The sequence below is a fragment of the Podarcis raffonei genome, chromosome 5 (genome assembly GCF_027172205.1).
Source record: "Podarcis raffonei isolate rPodRaf1 chromosome 5, rPodRaf1.pri, whole genome shotgun sequence".
Lineage (NCBI taxonomy): Eukaryota > Metazoa > Chordata > Lepidosauria > Squamata > Lacertidae > Podarcis > Podarcis raffonei.
This window is the reverse complement of record NC_070606.1, coordinates 37,143,102-37,164,123: the sequence shown is the minus strand read 5'-3', so window position 1 is coordinate 37,164,123 and position 21,022 is coordinate 37,143,102. Positions and strand designations below refer to the sequence as shown.

General features: G+C 42.1%; 2 protein-coding genes across 2 annotated transcripts in view; one reads left to right on the top strand and one right to left on the bottom strand.

Moving 5' to 3' along the window:
- Window positions 1-429: 429 nt before the first annotated feature.
- On the top strand, window positions 430-15,369 carry ANKRD22 (ankyrin repeat domain 22). The gene is made up of 6 exons (XM_053388652.1): window positions 430-729; window positions 9,239-9,434; window positions 10,685-10,788; window positions 11,886-11,963; window positions 12,951-13,049; window positions 14,945-15,369. The coding sequence occupies exons 1-6, from the start codon at window positions 709-711 to the stop codon at window positions 15,020-15,022; spliced, it is 576 nt and encodes a 191-aa protein (XP_053244627.1). The 5' UTR covers window positions 430-708; the 3' UTR covers window positions 15,023-15,369.
- Window positions 15,342-21,022, bottom strand: part of LOC128414016 (lysosomal acid lipase/cholesteryl ester hydrolase-like) — a 20,171-nt gene continuing 14,490 nt past the window's right edge. Inside the window, exon 10 of the mRNA XM_053388653.1 lies at window positions 15,342-16,908. Within this exon, the coding sequence (XP_053244628.1) occupies window positions 16,675-16,908 (234 nt within the window). The 3' untranslated portion in view covers window positions 15,342-16,674. The remainder of the gene's footprint in view (window positions 16,909-21,022) is intronic.

Below are 21,022 nucleotides of genomic sequence, written 5' to 3'. Positions count from 1 at the left end.
ACATTATTTTTTAGGAAAAAACCCTAGTTTTATACACAGGAAAATATGGTAATTCTCGTGCAGAAGTCACAATTTTGGAATGAATACCTGGGCAGGTGTGTGTGTGTGTGTGTGTGTGTGTGTGTGTGTATAGATATATATATATTCGTGTTTGGCATTCATGTGCATTACGTTTTGTCTGCAGCTGCTTGTATCTCCTCAAATAACAATGTAATCATTCTGCCATTTCTGGTTTTACAGTTTCATTCTCTTTTGCTAGTTTGGTCCTCTTTAAAGACACATTGTATGAACTGAAAGAGCTTTTAATGTTTCTGTTGCTTTTATTTCAACAGCTTCCTTTAAGGAAACCTCTAATTTATGTTGCCAAACTGACAAGAGTGAGCCAACTCTCTTTCTGTTGTAACTTGTACTACGGAGATGTGGGAGTCTTTCTGCAAAGCAATACTCACCTCTGCCTCACTGGGCAGGGCCTCTAAGCACACCATTGGCTCTCGGTGTGACTGATTAAGAAAACCAACTTGCAGCCAACAGTAGGAAGCACTTGGGAGTTGAGTACAATACTTGAGCCTGTTTGCTGCTCAGAGTGCTCCGTTGAAGGACTTTGCAGGTTACATTTTCATCAAATCGAAGGACAATACAAAGTCAAGAGCCTGCTAATCCACGAAGGAGCAGAGGATTCCAGCCAGAATCCCAATATACAAAAAAGCCATGGGGATATTATACTCACAGGTATGTAAGGCGTTTCCTAGTCTGCTAGAATACAACAGAAGTCTAGCAGGTCTGTTTCAAAGGATTTATAAAATCTTATTTAAGTGCTTCCTCAAGTGTAACTTTAAAAGTGACCTGAGGGTCTAAGGCATAATCATAGTAAATGTAATAACCAGTTTTTCGTACAGTGAATTAGATTACAGATATCAAGGGTAGGTATTTGAAGGAATATTGAGGTTTATGGCAGCTAAACAGCATGAACTGGGCATTCTTTCCCAGAGTCCTCAACATGGATATTTCTGTAGATGTTTGTTAATGAGAGGGGCAAAAAATGGTGAAAAGCAATGCTTTATCCTCATGTGCACCTCACATTAGACCCATCCTGTAGCTTAGTTCAAGTCCTGGCCTGTGAACCTTAATGAAACAAGCCACACACAAAAAAAATATTTGCCCTTATTTAAAAAGAGAAGAAAAAACTGTAATAAATTATAGTTATTTTATTTTATAAAATGTATAGAATGCTTGATTAGGAGGGGGGAATTCGGTGTGTGGTGTTTTTTTTAAAAAAAACCCCAAACTATATATTTGAACAATTGTGTAATTTTGCATCAACTATCTGTATACATTTGTAAAAATGTTTCCCCCTATTAATGAACTTAGACAGTTGAGTGCTGATAGACAGGGTGTCATTAAGAAACAGCAGATGGTGTATTAGCATTCTTTGGAGAACCCCAAAATATGCAGAGACATTAAATGTTTAAAACAAAAATCAGAGGAGGGAAACCCTCCCAAACAGTAAACTCAGTGACAGGGATTGAGTAAGCTCAGTGACGTCCAGGAGCCCTGGAATGTTGAGTATCATTTGGAAAAGAAAACCAGAAAACTGTGGAGCAGCAGCAATGAATGGGCTTGCTTGAACCTCTTTCGGCTTGTAATATCCTGGAGGAGAGCATGCCTGTCTGCCTGGGACCCTGAACCGAAGCATTCCTGTTAGAGGGTGTGAGATTTAGAGGAAAACTTTTTGGTGTTTGTGATTTTGGGGTGTAGCACTACTGCACTGCTCAAGAAAAACCTGTTTCTATGTTTTAAAGGATCATTATCTAAATGTACAGCATGTGGAGAAAATGTGAATACTTGTTAAATGGGAATGGGAAGAAGACATTTCTGATGTACACACAGATGAGCCAGTTGTCATGTCTGGTTGGATAGCATTCCATTTCAGGGAATGATCTGGGTCTTTTTAATCTAGCCTCTGTGTTCTTTGTCTTACTCACACATTTTATTGCAATGCAAAAGGCAGAGGGCCAGGTTTGTTTGCTTTTGCTGGAGGTGCATAACGCATGCATTCCTGTATAAGGCATTACTGCCTTATTTCCTTGTGGGTCACAACTGCCTTCAGAACCCCAGCGTGTGCCTCTTATGTTCAGGACCACCTGGTGAGGTTAGAGCTCTTCTGATCAGTAGATCCACTCTTATTGTTTGTTTAGACTCCTGCTCCCAACTTTACAAACCTCCTTCTTCCCATATCTGTTTCCTCCCGCTTTGATAATGCTTGCCAGTGGCGTAGCGTGGGGGGGTGCAGGGGGGGCCGGCCGCACCGGGTGCAACATCTGGGGGTTAGGGCAAATCCACCGGTTAGGGGGCGCAAATCCATGGGTTAGGGGGCGCAAATTACTTGCCTTGCCCCGGGTGCTGACAACCCACGCTTCGCCACTGATGCTTGCCCTTCACTTTTATTCAGCTACAATCTTGCCCCTCTTAACATTGCAGCTGATGGTATTTCTTCTTCTTCATGCTTTTAGTCAATGCCTTGGGCCTGTCTCTTGTTAATTTTGTAGGGTTGTTGTTGTTGTTGTTGCTGCTGCTGCTGCTGCTGCTGTTGTTTTGCCTCTGCTTGTCACCCCACCTTCTCCATTTCACACTCATTCATACATACACATTCCCTTTCTTTCCTCCATTCCCCCACTTTTGCACTCTTGTATTCATTCTCTCCTTCATGTCAGACTCCCATTCTACCCAGAGACATACCTAGGGATTGGTAAAATTGGTCCCTGCTAGGGACACAGGCCCAGCAAGGGTGCAAAAATCACCCCAGAAATCTGTCTCCAGTTGTCTGTGCAAGGTTGTGAGTTTAGACAAGAGCTGGGAGCTAAGCAGTAAGTGAAATGGCAAGGTAGACCACTGGAGACTATGGAGTGTTTGACATTTCGGAGTTTGGTGATGTGCTGCCACTGTTGCAGTGAGATCAAACACAATAGAAGCTTCCCATCCTTCTTGCACCATGGCCCAAAGGCATGTGAATGTTTTCACTCTTCCTCTTTGCCTGTCTCTCACTCTGGATGCCTTGAGTACTTGGACCATGTAAAATGTAGGAATTTCTAATGTGACTATCGTGGTGAAGTGATTTTTTGCCCCTGGGGGACTGTGCCAATACAGTTGCTTGCCAAGGGTGCAAGGGACCCTATATATGCCTCTGACCCTACCTTTGCACTAGGGATGTGAGAAGGCCGCAGTTTCCATTCTGACCTGTATTTGTCACAATCAGCACTGTCTCCTTTCTACTGCAGTTCAGCTTCCACAAAATACTACATTATTCATCTCACAGTGTGCATGGAGTGTTAGGGGAGGGGTAGTACCTCTGATGGGGGGCATGTCCTGCTCCTTCTTAGGTATTTTGTCCACCTTTGGTTCCCACTCTGAACTCAGCTCTCACCTGTGACTCCTAGACATCTGAAGGCAACCCTATCAGGAAGTTTTAAATGTTTGATGCTTTAGTATGTTTTATATATTCTGTACGCCACCCAGAGTGGCTGGGGAAACCCAGTCAGATGGGCAGGGTATAAATAATAAAATTATTTGTTGTTGTTGTTGTTGTTGTTGTTGTTGTTGTTGTTGTTGTTGTTGTTATTGAAGCTGTCAGCATGCGACAGCATCTACTCCCTAGGAAACTGCTTTGACTGCCCAGCTAAACCAGGTGAGGGTAGCCAATGGGTCTCAAACACTCAGTGAGTTAGAGACTTCCCCTGCATGCGAAGATAAGCTCTGGCAGATTGAGTGGCCAAGACTAACAACTAAGAAGGCAGTTTCTGCATGTGCTGGAGAGGGAAGTGATGGGCAGATGGGGCTCCTGAACCTGGGAAGGTAGCCCATCTAGGAGAAGGAAAGTTCTGATTCTAAATCTCTGCTGCCTTGCCAGATATCTTTGGGAGAAGAAAAAGCTGAGGAATAAAGCCTATACAAATGTTACGTACTGAGTTGACTAGGATCCAAATTGCAGCAGTCTGATTGGTCCTAGAACAAAAGGATTCAGAATGCAGGAGTTTGATTGGTCCGCAGGAGCCACCCAATCCAACTCCAGGTGGAAGTGAATCCGCAACCTGATTGGCCTACAGGAGAATCCCAGAATTAGCCAATCACATGGGGCCCATTGTGTAAATAATGTATATAAAGCAGACAGTTCAGGGGAAATCCCATTCCTCACTACTATGAGCTGAATAAAGAGCATGAAATCCACACTCGACTCCGAGTATATTTCAACAAATCTGGAGTAGAGTCCTAACAGAGTTGGATGGCACCTTCTACACTTCCATCTGGCGACTCCTGCAGCCAAACTGGTGCCTAATGTATTGCTCTGCTTTCCTTTGGACCACATCAGCAAGCCTGAGGGGGGGGGGTCTTGTCGTTTGGGAAGCCCAGGATCTCTACACATACTGCCCAGGCTTGTGTCACAGGGAGGCCACTTTGGTGCTGCTACATAACACAGTGGTTTGACTTCACCCCTGGAGGTACACTCCATTGTCTCTCGAGACAGACGGATGCCAGCAACAACATCTTGCCATCCGCTATTCAATGTAAGTTACATAACCTCTTACGTAACTTACCTTGATTTCAATGTAAAGGAAATGTCAAAACAGTGTGTAAAAGAATTACATCTCCTAAAAATAATTTGTTTGGCTGATTTCCATTCATGACCACAGATGAACATGCGAACTGCAGCAATTTCAGCTCCGTTTTCCATTTTCACCAGAATGGTCTGACTTCCCTACTTCATTCACATGCTGCCTTTTGCTTTTCTTCTCTCTCATGAGCTTCCATTCATCCTCATTCTTTCTGCTGCCGACTCTTTTGCTGACTCATCCTTGCCTGTATTTTGGTTCACCAGTTTCCCCTTTTCTTCCTTGGTAGTTGGGACCTACACCCATTGTGTTTTTCACCCCACTTTTCTTTTAATAAATAATTTTTATTTGATTTTACAAATTCATTCACACTCAAAATCAAAAATAATAAAAATTACACAAGATTCTTTCAAATCTCTAGACTTCCCTCTGCCCCTTTGTGGGTTCTTTAGTTAACTTTTTTCAACTGCATACTATAAGCCCTCCTAATTTTCCAGTCCTCCATTATGTCCAAAGTCTATGTAACATTACAAGAGTTATTTAAGACCTGCCAAAGAGTTCAAGTGTTTACAGTGGTCTGTCAAATATAATATAAATTTCTCCCATTCTTTGCTGAAGTTCTGGTCCTGGTTTCTGATTTTCCCAGTCATTCTTGCCATCTTGCATAATCCACCCCACCTTTATCCTTTATCAGGCTGAGTAGTGGCCCATCCCCAGTGCCCCACAATGTCACATTCAAATGGACTGCCAGCGCCACACTGCCATTTAGGGAAACCTCTGTAGGGGCATCCCCACATAAAGTGTTTAAATCATTACTATAGCATATAAAATAGTGACCATGACAAATGTTCATAAGAATGCCTTTTTGTATTTTAATCTTAAACCTATGCAAGAGCAGAATATTGAAGCTTGCTGGCAGCTAAATGATTCCAAGTGAGCTACACATCAGCTCTCATATCCTCCAACATTTTTTTCCAATGAAAATAGGTACATCCCATTCCATAGTAATAATAATTGTAATAATAATAATTTTATTATTTATACCCCATCTATCTGACTAGGTAGTCCCAGCCATTCTGGGTGGCTTCCAACATATATAAAAACATTTTATATATATAGTATACACACACACACACACACACACACACACACTTCCCCCAAACAGGACTGCCTTCAGATGTCTTCTAAAGGTTGTACAGTTACTTATCTCCTTGGCTCAGGGTTCGCATAGCCATATACCCTCCAACAATTCTCCAATGAAAATAGGGATGTCCCAAGAAAAAGTGGGACATTCCAGGATCAGTAAGAAACTGGGACGGTTTCTGTAAATCTGGGACTGTCCCTGGAAAAAGGGACACTTTGAGGGTCTGAGCTCTGACTAGTGTAATAAATATCCTTTAAAAATGCTCTTTTAGTAAATTCCCTTCAACTAAGATTGAAGACAGATGACTCCATAGTTTGTCAGTGACCAGCAGTGAAGCCTGTTGAGTTGCCTAAGGTCTTGTACTACTTTTGGTTCACTGGCCTTACTGCTTCTCTGATGCAACCCTGCTGCCCTTCCAGATTTGGACATGAGTGTAATATGTATTACACATGTGAGGAAAGAGGGTGTCCTGCTGCTGTTGCTGTTACTGAACAGCATGAACAGCACTGAACAGAGATGAGGGGTGATCGGGGAATCTGATCTTTGCAAATTCTGAAAGGAAGCCTCAGTCTCAGCTCCCAGCCCATTTGGAACATCTGGGATCTGCGAAAGCCAGTGTATAAATGACTTTCAGTTGATTCCAGTCTGGGACAGTGTAGTGCTCTGCTGCTGTCTTGGAACTTCAGCTCCCATCAACCCCAGCCGGAAGCCCCAATGATAAGACATGATGGGAGTTATAGTTCACTACATTTGGAGGGGCAGTACATTGGCTACCCTTGTCCCAGACTAATGTGCCAGGAGGTTCTGGACCCCACGAGGTTCTGGAATTCCCAAATGTCTCCCAAAGAGTTTTCATCTCAAAATTTCTTTTGAAATGCGTGTTTCAAAACTATCCTACAGCTATCCTATCTTTAAAAGACATCTGAAGGCAGCCTTGTTTAGGGACGTTTTTAATACTTAATGCTGTACTGTTTTTAACATTTGATTGGGAGCCACCCAGAGTGGCTGGGGAAACTCAGCCAGATGGACGGGGTATAAATAATATATTATTATTATTATTATTATTATTATTATTATTATTATTATTATTATTATTTATTATTATTTATTATTAAAAAAGACATTTGCAAATGGACAATGATTTAAATAAACACTTTAATGTATTTTTAAAAATATGTCACAGCTTAATACAGGGCATGGCAGAGGATAGATGTGAAAGCGAGAGAGACAAAAAATAGACTGATGGTACTTCAGCCCCCGTTCCCTGAGCTACTCTCAATTCTTCTTTCTCCAGACTTCCATATGTATGGTTCTTGTGCTTGCACGGTGAGCTCAGGTGGCTTTTGAATCCAGTCCATCTGAATACGTAGTATGCATTCTCTCACTACTTTCTCAGTCTTCTTACTGCTTGTGAAAGTTAATGATAAACTAGTTTGTCTGTAAGATGCCACAGCACTCCTCCTCTTCCTGCTGCTACATACAAAGGTCTGTTTCAGGTGCCACATGGGTGCCAGAATTCTTGTATGTGAGATGAACAAGGAAGCACGCGGGATGTTTTAGCGTCAGGTGTTTCAGCTGTGACTCTTGCACGTTTCCTTTGGATTGAGCCAATGGTGACTAATCTGCTAGCACCACTCGGTGGATTTAAGCTGTGACTGCAGTTTTGAATGCCATGTGACTCTTTCTTTAGCTTCTCCTCACTTAGAAACATTAGGCAGGGTGGGAGGCTTTTGCTTTATATTTTGCTTTATAGGAGTTGAGTATACAGTATCATCTGATTTCATGGCACTCAGAATATTCTGCACTCCCTCCATCAAAACTCAGGTGTAAATACATGTAAATGTGGAGTCTTTACGAAGTAAGCCATATTTCACAAAGACACCACAGATTCCTTCATGATAAGCAACAAGAACAAGGGGTTGGGGCTCCATATAAATATAACTGTGTACCTCATGTGGAATGCCCTCCCACCAGATGTCAAGGAGATAAAGAACTACATGACTTTTAGAAGACATCCGAAGGCACTCCTGTATTGGGACGTTTTTGATGCTTGGCGTTTTATTATGTTTTTATATATGAGGGAAGCTGCCCAGAGTGGCTGGGAAAAACCCAGCCAGATGGAGGGGGTATAAATAACAAAATAGTTGTTGTTGTTTATTACTATTAACTGTTGAGGATTATGCCTAAAGACCAGAGAATGTACAAAATCTGCTGATATATGCACATTCACTAGCACATGTGCTTTAAATGTACAGTGTACAGCCTTGGCAGACACAAAAAACAACAACAGAACTCTATTTGTTTTTGGGGTAGGCATTGCTGTTGAAACAGGAATTCAGAAGGAAGCAAGTCTGACACATATCCCCCAAATGAGACTATGTCAGTTTTCCTTTGAACGGAGGCTATAAAGAGTAATCTGCTAGCCCCATTCTGTGGATTTCAATTGCAACTGCAAGTTAAACTGTGTGGGCAGATCTAGCCCAAACATTTCTATCAAGAAGTGGTGGTAGTGGGGTTGCATTTGTGTTTTTGCTTTACTTGCATTGATTATGCAATCTAAGGTAGCAGTTTCTCATCTGGTTTTGCTCTCTACTCTGCTATATTTAAGTTTTCTTGCATTCCCAAAACTTGTGTGGTGGTAAGGGTGTATGCTCTGTAACAATTTTCTTTCATGTGGGGCAGTTCACACTGTGGCGCTGTGGTCTAAGCCACTGAGCATAGGGCTTGCCGATCAGAAGGTCGGCGGTTGGAATCCCCGTGACAAGGTGCGCTCCCGTTGCTCGGTCCCAGTTCCTGCTAACCTAGCAGTTCTAAAGTATGCCAGTGCAAGTAGACAAATAGGTATCACTGCAGCGGGAACGTAAACGGCATTTCCGTGCGCTCTGGCTTCCGTCAAGGTGTTCCATTGCACCAGAAGTCGTTAAGCTAGGCTGGCCACATGACCCAGAAAACTGTCTCCGGACAAACGCTGGCTCCCTTGGCTGAAAGCGAGCTGAGTGCTGCACCCTACAGTCACCTTTGACTGAACTTAACCACCCAGGGGTCTTTTACCTTTACCTTTTTTTATCACACTGTAGTGAAGGTGAGTTTCAGCTGCCAGTGAAGTGTTCATTTGTCTACTCTGCTGCACACCCAGACTCCTCTTAAGCTTGGCCATGTTGGAAATCTTACACAGCTACATTCATGGTGATGAACTCTCCTTCCTTGGATGTTTTTAAGAAGAGGTTGGATGATCATTTGTCATGTGTGATCTAGTTGAGATTCCTGCATTGCAGGGAGTTGGACTAGTTGACCCTCAGGGTTCCTTCCAACACTTCAATTCTATGAAGGATCTAGATGTGCGGTTTTGTAGTAATCTGGTTAGGGTAGATGGAAAGCTCTCTGCATGCTCATGTCTAGTCAGCAAAACACCACAAGTCTAAGTCTAAGTTTGTTAACCTAAGACACTTTGTTGAACTGTCTTCATTTCCCACCTCTTATTCTTCTGCAGCCCATTTGTCAGGCAGCTTATAATAATGACTTCAATCAACTGCAGCTCCTTCTGGAAGAAGACAGTAATTATTTGAATGTCCAGGACAGCTTTGGAGGAGACACACCATTGATTTGTGCCTGCAAAAAGGGGCACAACAGAATTGTCAGTTATCTTCTGAAAATGAATGCTGATGTAAACATAAAAAATAAGGCAAGTCTCAGCAAACGTATACCCAATGAGGTCTTCCTTTATGTTACTAAAGTCATAATGTGATCTATACTTTGAAGTGGAGGGGGTAAGTTTCTCACTCATTATTTGATTAGCTTAAAATCCTCAGATATACAAAAAAAGATAGATGCTGTTATTCACTTTTCCCATACATAAAAATTTTATGCTCAGACACAGCTTAGACATTTAGAAGGTATGTCTCAGCAAAATCTTTCCCACGTGCACAGTTCTTATTCACAGAATAAAATCAAACTATAAAACCACAAAATATAATCAAAATAATAACAACAACCCAATAACAACCCCCCCAAAGAGCCACATTTTAAAAGGGCATAGGATGTCAATCAAATCAACCAAAGGCCTGGCGCCTAAAGGTGTATAATGAAGGCGCCAGGCAAACTTCCCTGGGGAGAGCATTCCACAGATAAGGAGCCACTGCAGAGAAGGCCCATTCTTGTGTTGCCATCCTCTGGACCTCTCAAGTAGGAGGCACATGAAGAAGGGTCTCAGAAGACGACCTCAGAGTCCAGGTAGGTTCATATGGAAAGAGGCAGTCCTTGAAGTATTGCAGTCCTGAACCCTTTAAGGCTTTATAGGTCAAAACCAGCACATTGAATTGGGCCCGGAAACTAATTGGTAGCCAGTGCAGTCAGACCAGGATCCGTGTAATATGTTCAAACCATCTTGCTCTGCTGAGCAACCTGGCCTCTGAATTCTGCACTAGCTGAAGCTTCTGAACTGTCTTCAGAGGCAGTCCCACGTATAATGCATTGCAGTAATCTAACCTTGAGGTTACCAGAGCATAGACAACAGTATTTAGGCTATCCCAGGCCAGATAGGGGCGTAGCTGGGCTACCAGCTGAAGCTGATGGAAGGCACTCCAGGCCACTGAGGCCACCTGAGCCTCAAGTGACAGCAAAAGATCCAGGAGTAGCCCCAAGCTATGAACCTGCTCCTTCAGAGGAAGTGTAATCCCTTCAAGAGCAGGTGACCTCCCACCCAGCTTGTCTAGGAGACCACCCACTAACAGTGTCTCAGTCTTATCTGGATTGAGTTTCAGTTTGTTGGCTTTCATTCAGTCCATTACCGAGGCATATTTCTCATAGGCAATTTCTAATAGAGAAAAAGAAGGAAAATGTGCCCCAAATATGTCTAACATACTCTGTCTATTAAATGGAAGGGAATTGGAGCTATTTGCCTAATATAATGCGAGTTCTTCTGCTTCTCTCTAGAAAGAACGAACATGTTTACATTATGCTGTCAAAAAACGGTTCAGCTTCCTTGACTACCTGCTCATTATCATCTTAATGCCTGTTATGCTTCTTGGGTATCTGCTCATGGTAAGTTCCGCAATAGAATGAAAATAGCATCTTTATATACCAGCCTTCACAAAGCTTTACCAACCTGGTGACATTCAAACAGCATGGCCATCTTGTCTGGGATTGATGAGAGTTGTAGTCCAAAATATCTAGAGGACACCAGGTTGGTGAAAGCTGTAAGATATCAGCAGATCTAGGGGAGCATGACGGGTTTGGTCGCACCAGGCACCAGAAGCAGGATGCTGGATTTTGGCATTGCACATGGTGCCACTGAAACTTGAGGTGCCAAGGTTCCTCACTGGCCCCACACCCCATTTTCTGGACATATTTTCTCTCACAACATACTTTATGGGCCCAACTATTACTTGTGCTCCCTTGCTCTAAAAGGTAAATCAACTCAACTGGGTAATCCCATTGTCTCACTCTCAGAACAGAAAGAAAGTATACATATATTGATTTGTAGCCATTAGATATCAACCTTGGCTTGTGTGCCAAAGATATCAACCTTGACCTAAGTGACCCTCATCCTTGGCATACCAGGGCCCCTTCAAATATTTCCAAAAGCCAGTGTGCACCCATAGGCCTTGAGTGATTGTCACATGTGACAATATAACTTGTTTTCTATGGTTGACTATGCATACTAGAAAGCCACAAAGCCAATTACAGCATCCTAGCAAATAGGCATGCAGATGACTTTTAAAAAAAGAAAGAAATGTACATGCTTCACACAGAATTTCTGTGACATGATGTAGTGCATTCTTGTAACTGCAAGTACAATGCACAGAAATGAATGGAGCCCACTTCACAGTATACCTGCATTGATGGTGAGTTGTAGTCACCTGATGGTGACATGTGAATTTAGCGAATTTAGACTAATTTACATTGCATATTAAACTTGGATTGCTACAGATTGCATTCACTAAGTAACTGTTTATTTCAGTGGTGAAGGCTAGGGGAAAACAAACATTTTGATACAATCTTGCCGATAAAATGTTTGAAAAGTTCCACATCATGACTAGAAGTAAGTTTTCTTTGTTGTACAACCCAGTATGAGAGTTTTCTCATTGTGAATATAAACTGTCATTCTAACAATGCCCCATTGCCCATCTGTGGAACAGGTATCCAGAAGTAAGCAGAATGAAAATCTTATCAAGATGCTACTTAGAGCTGGTGTCGATGTTAATGTTACAGATGATGTAAGTGGACATATATATCCTTGGAGGGTTCTAGGACAATGATATAGTGGGATCCCCAGCTCTTTGCATTGGGAGTGATCAAAAAGTCATCTTCTTTTTTGGCAATCACTTGTAGCCGAGTAAGATTGTCTTCCATGGATATGGTCTTAACGGTGTGTCTGTAAGCAACTGTGGAGGCCAAAAGTATAACCATACCCAAAGAAGAGAGGGGTGTGTGTGGAAATATCCAGAGCAGGAAAAAACACATGTGGGGCATCCTCTGCAAATGTGTAGTTTGGACTCACAGAGGCCGTTAATTTAAATCATTTGTTTTCTATAGCACTTGTGGCACCCTACTCTGTTTCAGCAGCCCTCACTTACTAGTTGTGACATGCATTCCTAATCATCACCACTGTTCCATCAAGGTGCAAGTTGTTTTACCAAGTGTAAGAGGACAGGTCCACGTCCTAAGAAAGCTGAAGGTTAAACTTTGATACAGGGAAAACTGCAGAGGTTGGAGTAAACCATTAGGGGTTTATTGGTTTTTTTGGGGGGGAGACCAAATCATAGAATCATAGAATCATAGAGTTGGAAGAGACCACAAGGGCCATTGAGTCCAACCCCCTGCCAAGCAGGAAACAAATCATTAGAAGCATAACACAGCTACAAAGTTACAAGGCTCACAGCTCTCCTTTCCTCTAGAAATAAAGGATGCATTAACAGAGAAGCATTAGGACATGACTGAAACGTCTGCTTCTATAATTCCAGTTACAGATAGGTAGCCGTGTTGGTCTGCCATAGTAAAAAAAAAAAAATTTCCTTCCAGTAGCACCTTAAAGACCAACTAAGTTAGTTCTTGGTATGAGCTTTCGTGTGCATGCACACTTCTTCAGTGCTCATACCAAGAACTAACTTAGTTGGTCTTTAAGGTGCTACTGGAAGGAAAAAAATTTTTTGCTTCTATAATAATGCATATCTTTCCAAGGGTAATTGTTTGGTTCTTTTCAGTCAGGAAGGACAGCTCTCCACTATGCCTGTGAAATGAAGAACCCATCCATCGTTCCTCTACTTGTAGGAGCAGGTTCTGATCTCTCTATAAAGGACAAGGTAAGAAAGTCAGAGCTTAATACAGCTATAGTTTTTACTGACTTTGAATAGGCTTCTGGTTCATCCTCTCTTCTGGATGGTACCAACTATCGTTGAGGGAGAACCTGCTGTCCCAAGTAGTTGTCCATTTCTAGAATGAAGGCCAGCACTGCTTTGTCCCTCTGGAAGACCCAGGCTGTTCATCATTTGTTTCTCATGTAATTGATTGAGGGAGGCCTTGATGTTTGTATAGTTCCCCATATATCAGGTATGGGGAACTACGGCCTGTCACTAGTTGTTGGACTCCCAACACCTCTGAGTCCTATCTATTGGCTATGCAGCTTGAAGTCTAACAATATCTGGAGAGCTTTATGTTTCTCATCCCTGATTTACATCTTGCAAACAATCTCAACCCTTGGGCATTCTAATTTAATTTTTACCATCTAAAAACATTCCACTGTAAACTGAAATGTGCAGCTGATTATGGGAGAGATGTAAGAGCTGGACCATGCAGGATTATACTATTCATTTTGAATGGATTTCTTTTCACACACTGTATCTGCTCTCAAGAGCACCTGCACCAGCTGAATTGGAGCCCTCAGAAATCCTTTTGTAAATTCACATAAAAATGACCATTCTCTCTTGGCCATGAATAATCTCAAATCCTCTGCAAGGTGAGCAACATTGCATTGCAGAATGAAGACACCAAATATTCTTTTTCCATGTTCAGAGACCCACAATACTAAGCTGTGCCTTTGTTGAGGAAAAGCATTTGACTTATTTCCTTTTTGTGTGTGTTGTTTCTGTCATTAGCTTTTGTAAAATCAGAAGTATTTTATTCCTTTGCACAAAGAATTAAGTGTTCATATTAGCAAGACTGGGAATATTTTGATCAAAATTGCTTCCTCCAGTGGCAATTCTTTTGTACTGATCTCAAAATGGATAAACAATTGGGAGTTATTAAGAGAAATCCCACTAATTTCAGTGGAGAAATTCTCCCTCACTCTAGAAACCACAGGTGGCGACAGCTGGCACAATCTGAAGTAGGAATAGGGAAGAAGATTGATTCTGTTCATTATTAAAGGTTAATCTATCCAATCTGCACTTTCTGAAAAAATGTGAGAGCTGAAATACAGCCACCCTTCAAAATTCTCACTAATCCATCTTTCATTATTTCATTCTCCATTATTTACAGAGATGCATATATTAGTGGAAAGTGTATCTAAAAGTGTACCTAAAAGTTAATACAAGTGAAAGTAACATACAAAAATGAATTATATTAGGAGAAATTGCTGGCAAAAATATGCATATTAAGTCAAAGCTGCATACAAACAAGAAGAAGAAGAAGAAGAGTTTGGATTTGATATCCTGCCTTTCACTCCCCTTCAGGAGTCTCAAAGCGGCTAACAATCTCCTTTCCCTTCCTCCTCCACAACAAACACTCTGTGAGGTGAGTGGGGCTGAGAGACTTAAGAGAAGTGAGACTGGCCCAAGGTCACCCAGCAGCTGCATGTGGAAGAGCGGAGAGGCGAACCCGGTTCCCCAGATTTCGAATCTACCGCTCTTAACCACTACACCACACTGGCTTATGAGGAGAGATTCGTACTGAAATGCTGGTGGATTTCCATGAAGATTTTCCAAATAAATGTACAAATTGCCAAGCAATGTGGAGAACTGAATACAAGACTCAAAAACTTGAGGGAACTGAAATGGGGAAATCTTTCCATCCCTAATCTGAAGGAATTGCATTTCACACAAGAAGCCATATTCAAAGATTAGCCCTGTTGCCCAGCAATATCTATTAATACACACACACACACACACACACACAGAGAGAGAGAGAGAGAGAGAGAGAGAGAGGTACTAGGGTCTTGAATTATTTTTATCATTGCTTATTTTATCTCTTTTTTTTTCAGGAAGGAGAGACTCCGCTTGACATAGCAAGAAGATTAATGTTCACCAACATAGAAAACATGTTAAGGAAGGATACTTAGGCCATAATATGATGTTGTCAAGCCTGAGTCAGGGGAGGAATCTATGAGGGCAATAATAAGTCCCACAGCACGGACATGTTATAGTAACCTCATGTTTACAGCAGCTACCAAGTTTATACAGCATAGATGGACTGTGTTAAAATCTGCCGCTCCGTATGAATAGCTGATGTGGCTTAACCAGAAGCACACGGTTAACATTCTGAACATTAAGAGCTATTCATTATTTTCATTCCCCCTGTACCAAAGTATGTTTGTAAAGAGTATGAGCAATACTATTTATTTGATGTATACTATCTGTAACAGTTGCAACTGGAAACAGATTAATCAGTAAAGATCTATTTTGTATTATTATTTTTTTACACAAGGTGTACATTCTCAACTACATAGAATTAGAAAGAGCTGCCAATTTATGACATGGGCATCATAAATGGCAGAACAAAGGGCTGTGTGGGCATGCCTTGGCAGGAGCAGAAAGCTTGGGAAGCTGAATATCTCTGTCTCTTATACATTGTGCTGTTCCCACTCCCAGTAGAAGCAAAACCGCACTAAGTACCTGGGAAGTAGGGTGATAAAGGAAGAGGGAATTCAGACAGGGTGGTTGACAGGTTGAAAGTAGACAGAAGACTGAACAGCAGAGATCTACAAAATGATAATAGGAGCTACCATTTTCTTTTCAATATTTATTAAAAGATAATCTGGGAAGTATTTGCTGCTAGCTGTGTTGACAGGCCATTCTTTTCTTCGGAAGACTGAAGGAGCCAATAAGCGAGCAATTTTAGATGCCCAGAAATTATTTAGATTGTGCTGTTTGGATTTTTCTCTCTCTCCCTGTGCATTTCAAATGTCAAACAGATACATTTTCCCATCTAGAGCTGTACTACAACTCCCATTATCCCTAGCTAGCAGAACCAGTAGTCAGGGATGAGGGGAACTGTAGTCCAAAAAACAGCAGGCAACCCAAGTGTTTGAGAAGAAACCCAGGTAACATCTAATTAAGTTTGTTTTCTTCTCTGACCAACAATACAATAGTAAAGTAGAAAGCAGTGGGTTCCCCTCTTGGGGGTACTCAAGGGTATGTAGTACCAGAACCTTTTTTCTAGAAGAAAAGCACTAATAAAAAGAAATCCCAAGATTATTTATGTCAGTGTTTCCCAAACTTGGGTCTCCAGCTGTTTTGGACTACAACTCCCATCATCCCTAGCTAGCAGAACCCAGTGGTCAGGGATGAGGGGAACTGTAGTCCAAAAAACAGCAGGCAACCGAAGTTTGGGAAGCACTGTGCTGTTTTGCCATATATGTAACTTGTTACAACAACATAGTTGCATCAAGGGAAAACTAACTAAATATCTCTCAGCTCACACCTTATTAAACGCTTGCAAATTACAAAGGTATTGCAAAGAAAAGAGGTTGCGAAAGAGGGATTAATATCTTCATCTCCAAAGCGGCATTGAGTGTAGTATATAGATTTTTCTTCATCATCATCATCTCAGTTATTTCTATGTACAGTTGCATCAAAGATTATGGATATCCTCTGAACAAGAATATGAATATTCTCAGTGGTCAACTCAATTACAGCAGTTCTAATTGCTTTATCCATGATCTCTGTGTACATGTCCCCCTTCCCTAAGACTTCCAAACATCAGTGATCAGCACTATGGATACTTCTTCATTATCTCTATGATCTCCCTATACATGCGCTCAGTTGCATCAATTCCCCAGATAAAATCTAGGTGGTTCCATTCGGGAATATGCTTTTCATAAATGAGGTTAGTAATCCGTGGGCGTAATAGTTTTACATCACTTGGGTGTGCAAACAAGTCTTGCCCTCCAGTCCATATTGCGATCGGTATTTGAATATCTTCTATCCTGTATACAGGAGGCGTTGTCTGAGGATAAAACAACAACAGTAATGACCACTAAAAACTTCCTTCCAAGCAGATGATGTAAAAAACAAGGCAACCTATAAAACAAAATAGGACTATACACAGGTTGCTCGTAACTTCCCTCTGGCCAGGAATCTTGAAGCAATATAGCAGAGGTCAGCAAACTTTTGCAACAGGGGGCCCGGTCTACTGTCCCTCAGACCTTTTTTGGGGGGTGGACTATATTTTGGGGGGGAAATAATGAACGAATTCCTATGCCCCACAAATAACCAAGAGATGCATTTTAAATAAAAGGACATATTCTACTCATGTAAAAACACGCTGATTCCCGGACTGTCCGTGGGTCAGATTGATAAGGTGATTGGGCCTGATCTGGCCCCTGGGCCTTAGTTTGCCTACCCATGCAATATAGTAAAATATATCCAGAGGCAAGATTATTGGGGTATTATATATGTAACTGAACCATTTTCACAACCAAAATCCATTTGTCAGTAGCATATAAACTGTATCTCAGCACACTGTATTTCTGAAAACATATATAGTTTTTCATAATCTACCTCTCAATTATTACACTTGTAAATTACAATTCCAGCCAGACGTTATTCCACATTATGTATAGTAATGTAAAAACTAGGAAAATGAAACCTATTTTAAACTACATTTAAAAACATTCATAGAATCATAGAATCATAGAGTTGGAAGAGACCACAAGGGCCATCGAGTCCAACCCCCTGCCAAGCAGGAAACACCATCAGAGCACTCCTGACATATGGTTGTCAAGCCTCTGCTTAAAGACCTTCAAAGAAGGAGACTCCACCACACTCCTTGGCAGCAAATTCCACTGTCGAACAGCTCTTACTGTCAGGAAGTTCTTCCTAATGTTTAGGTGGAATCTTCTTTCTTGTAGTTTGGAACCATTGCTTCGTGTCCGCTTCTCTGGAGCAGCAGAAAACAACCTTTCTCCCTCCTCTATGTGACATCCTTTTATATATTTGAACATGGCTATCATATCACCCCTTAACCTCCTCTTCTCCAGGCTAAACATGCCCAGCTCCCTTAGCCGTTCCTCATAAGGCATTGTTTCCAGGCCTTTGACCACTTTGGTTGCCCTCCTCTGGACACGTTCCAGTTTGTCAGTGTCCTTCTTGAACTGTGGTGCCCAGAACAGGACACAGTACTCCAGGTGAGGTCTGACCAGAGCAGAATACTGTGGCACTATTACTTCCCTTGATCTAGATGCTATACTCCTATTGATGCAGCCCAGAATTGCATTGGCTTTTTTAGCTGCCACGTCACACTGTTGGCTCATGTCAAGTTTGTGGTCAACCAAGACTCCTAGATCCTTTTCACATGTACTGCTCTCAAGCCAGGTGTCACTCATCTTGTATTTGTGCCTCTCATTTTTTTTTGCCCAAGTGCAATACTTTACATTTCTCCCTGTTAAAATTCATCTTGTTTGTTTTGGCCCAGTTCTCTAATCTGTCAAGGTCGTTTTGAAGTGTGATCCTGTCCTCTGGGGTGCTAGCCACCCCTCCCAGTTTGGTGTCATCTGCAAATTTGATCAGGATGCCCTTGAGTCCATCATCCAAGTCGTTGATAAAGATGTTGAATAAGACCGGGCCCAAGACAGAACCCTGTGGCACCCCACTAGTCACTCTTCTCCAGGATGAAGAGGAACCATTGAACACCCTTTGGGTTCGGTCAGTCAGCCAGTTACAAATCCACTGAGTGGTAGCATAGTCAAGACCGCATTTTACCAGATTCTTTACAAGAATATCATGGGGCACCTTGTCAAATGCCTTGCTGAAATCAAGGTAGGCTACATCCACTGCTTCCCTTCATCTACCAGGCTTGTAATTCTGTCAAAAAACGAGATCAGGTTAGTCTGACATGACTTATTTTTCAGAAATCCATGCTGACTATTGGTGATCACAGCATTCCTTTCTAGGTGCTCACAGACTGTTTGCTTAATGATCTGCTCCAGAATCTTCCCTGGTATTGATGTCAGACTGACTGGGCGGTAATTATTTGGGTCCTCTCTTTCCCCCTTTTTGAAAATAGGGACAACATTTGCCCTCCTCCGGTCTGCCGGGACTTCGCCTGTTCTCCAGGAATTCTCAAAGATGACTGCCAGTGGTTCTGAGATCACATCTGCCAGTTCTTTTAATACTCTTGGGTGCAGTTCATCTGGCCCTGGAGACTTGAATACATCTAAACTAGCCAAGTATTCTTGTACTATCTCCTTAGTTATTCTGGGCTGTGTTTCCTCTGCTGAATCATTTGCTCCAAATTCTTCAGGTCGGGCATTGTTTTCTTTATCGGAGAAGACTGAGGCAAAGAAGGCATTGAGGAGTTCAGCCCTTTCTGTGTCCCCTGTTTGCATTTCACCATCTTCTCCTCTGAGTGACCCCACTGTTTCTTTGTTCTTCCTTTTGCTACGAACATACCCATAAAAGCCTTTTTTGTTGCTTTTAACCTCTCTAGCAAGCCTGAGTTCATTCTGTGCTTTAGCTTTTCTGACTTTGTGTCTACACGTGCTGGCTATTTGTTTGAATTCGTCTTTGGTGGTTTCCCCCCTTTTCCATTTTTTGTACACATCCTTTTTTAATCTTAACTCAGTTAAAAGTTCTTTAGATAGCCACCCTGGCTTCTTTAGGCACCTTCCATGTTTCCGTCTCATTGGTATTGCCTGAAGTTGTGCTTTTACTATCTCCCTCTTAACAAACTCCCAGCCATCATGAACTCCCTTTCCTTTTAGTATTACTGTCCATGGGATCTCACCCAGCACTTCCCTAAGTTTTATGAAGCCGGCTTTCTTAAAGACAAGAAATTGAGTCCTAGTATGCTTGGCCGCTCCTTTCCGCTGTATAGTAAACTTCAGAAGAGCATGATCACTCGCGCCTAATGATTCTTCCACTTCTACCCCACTAACCAGGTCATCAACATTGATTAGGACCAGATCTAAAATGGCTGTTCCTCTTGTTGCTTCTCCCACTTTCTGGACAATGAAGTTGTCTGCAAGGCCAGTGAGGAATCTGTTTGACCTTATGCTCTTGGCTGAGTTTGACATCCAACAAATATCCGGGTAATTGAAGTCCCCCATTACTACTATCTCCCTTCCTTTTGCATGCTTGGTCATCTGTTCCAGGAAGGCATCATCTATGTCCTCCGTTTGGCTTGGGGATCTATAGTAAACTCCCACAATGAGGTCACTGTTATTCTTCTCTCCCTTAATTTTGACCCAAATGCTCTCACTTTGGCTTTGAGGTTCTAAATCTTGGATCTCTTCACAGGTATACACATCCCTGACATATAACGCCACTCCTCCTCCTTTCTTGTCTGGTCTGTTTCTCTGAAATAGATTGTATCCCTCCATTATTACATTCCAATCGTGGGACTTATCCCACCAGGTTTCAGTGATGCCTATTATGTCATATTTAGTTTGCTGTACCAAGAGCTCAAGCTCATCTTGCTTATTTCCCATGCTTTGCGCATTAGTGTACAGACATTGAAGTCCATTAATCATTCCCCCGTGTCTCTTATTTAAGGATTTTTTCCTCCCACCACTAGGTCTGCGTGCTGTTTGCTCCATTTGGTCTATGACATTTGGATGATCATTTCATCAATTGATAGACTCCTACCTTCAGGAGCACTGTCTCCCTCCCCCACATTAGTCAGTTTAAAGCCCTCCTGATGAGGTTTCTGAGATTTTTGGCAAAAACATTCCTCCCAACCGTTGTGAGGTGCAGCCCATCGCTTGCCAGAAGTCCATCTTCAAGAAACTGCAGTCCGTGATCTAAGAATCCAAACCGTTCCTGTTTACACCATTTGCGAAGCCAGCTGTTCACTTCCACTATTTTTCCCTCTCTCCCTGGGCCACGTCGTTCAACTGGGAGGACAGATGAGATGACAATTTGTGCATTTAATTGCTTCAATTTCCTGCCCAGAGCCTCGTAGTCTCTTTTGATCTTCTGGAGGCTATTGCTTGCAGTGTCATTGGTTCCCACATGAACCAAGAGGAAGGGGTATTTGTCAGTGGGTTTTATGATTCCTTGCAGTCGTTCAGTTACATCTTGGATCTTAGCCCCGGGGAGACAGCACACTTCCCGAGACATCT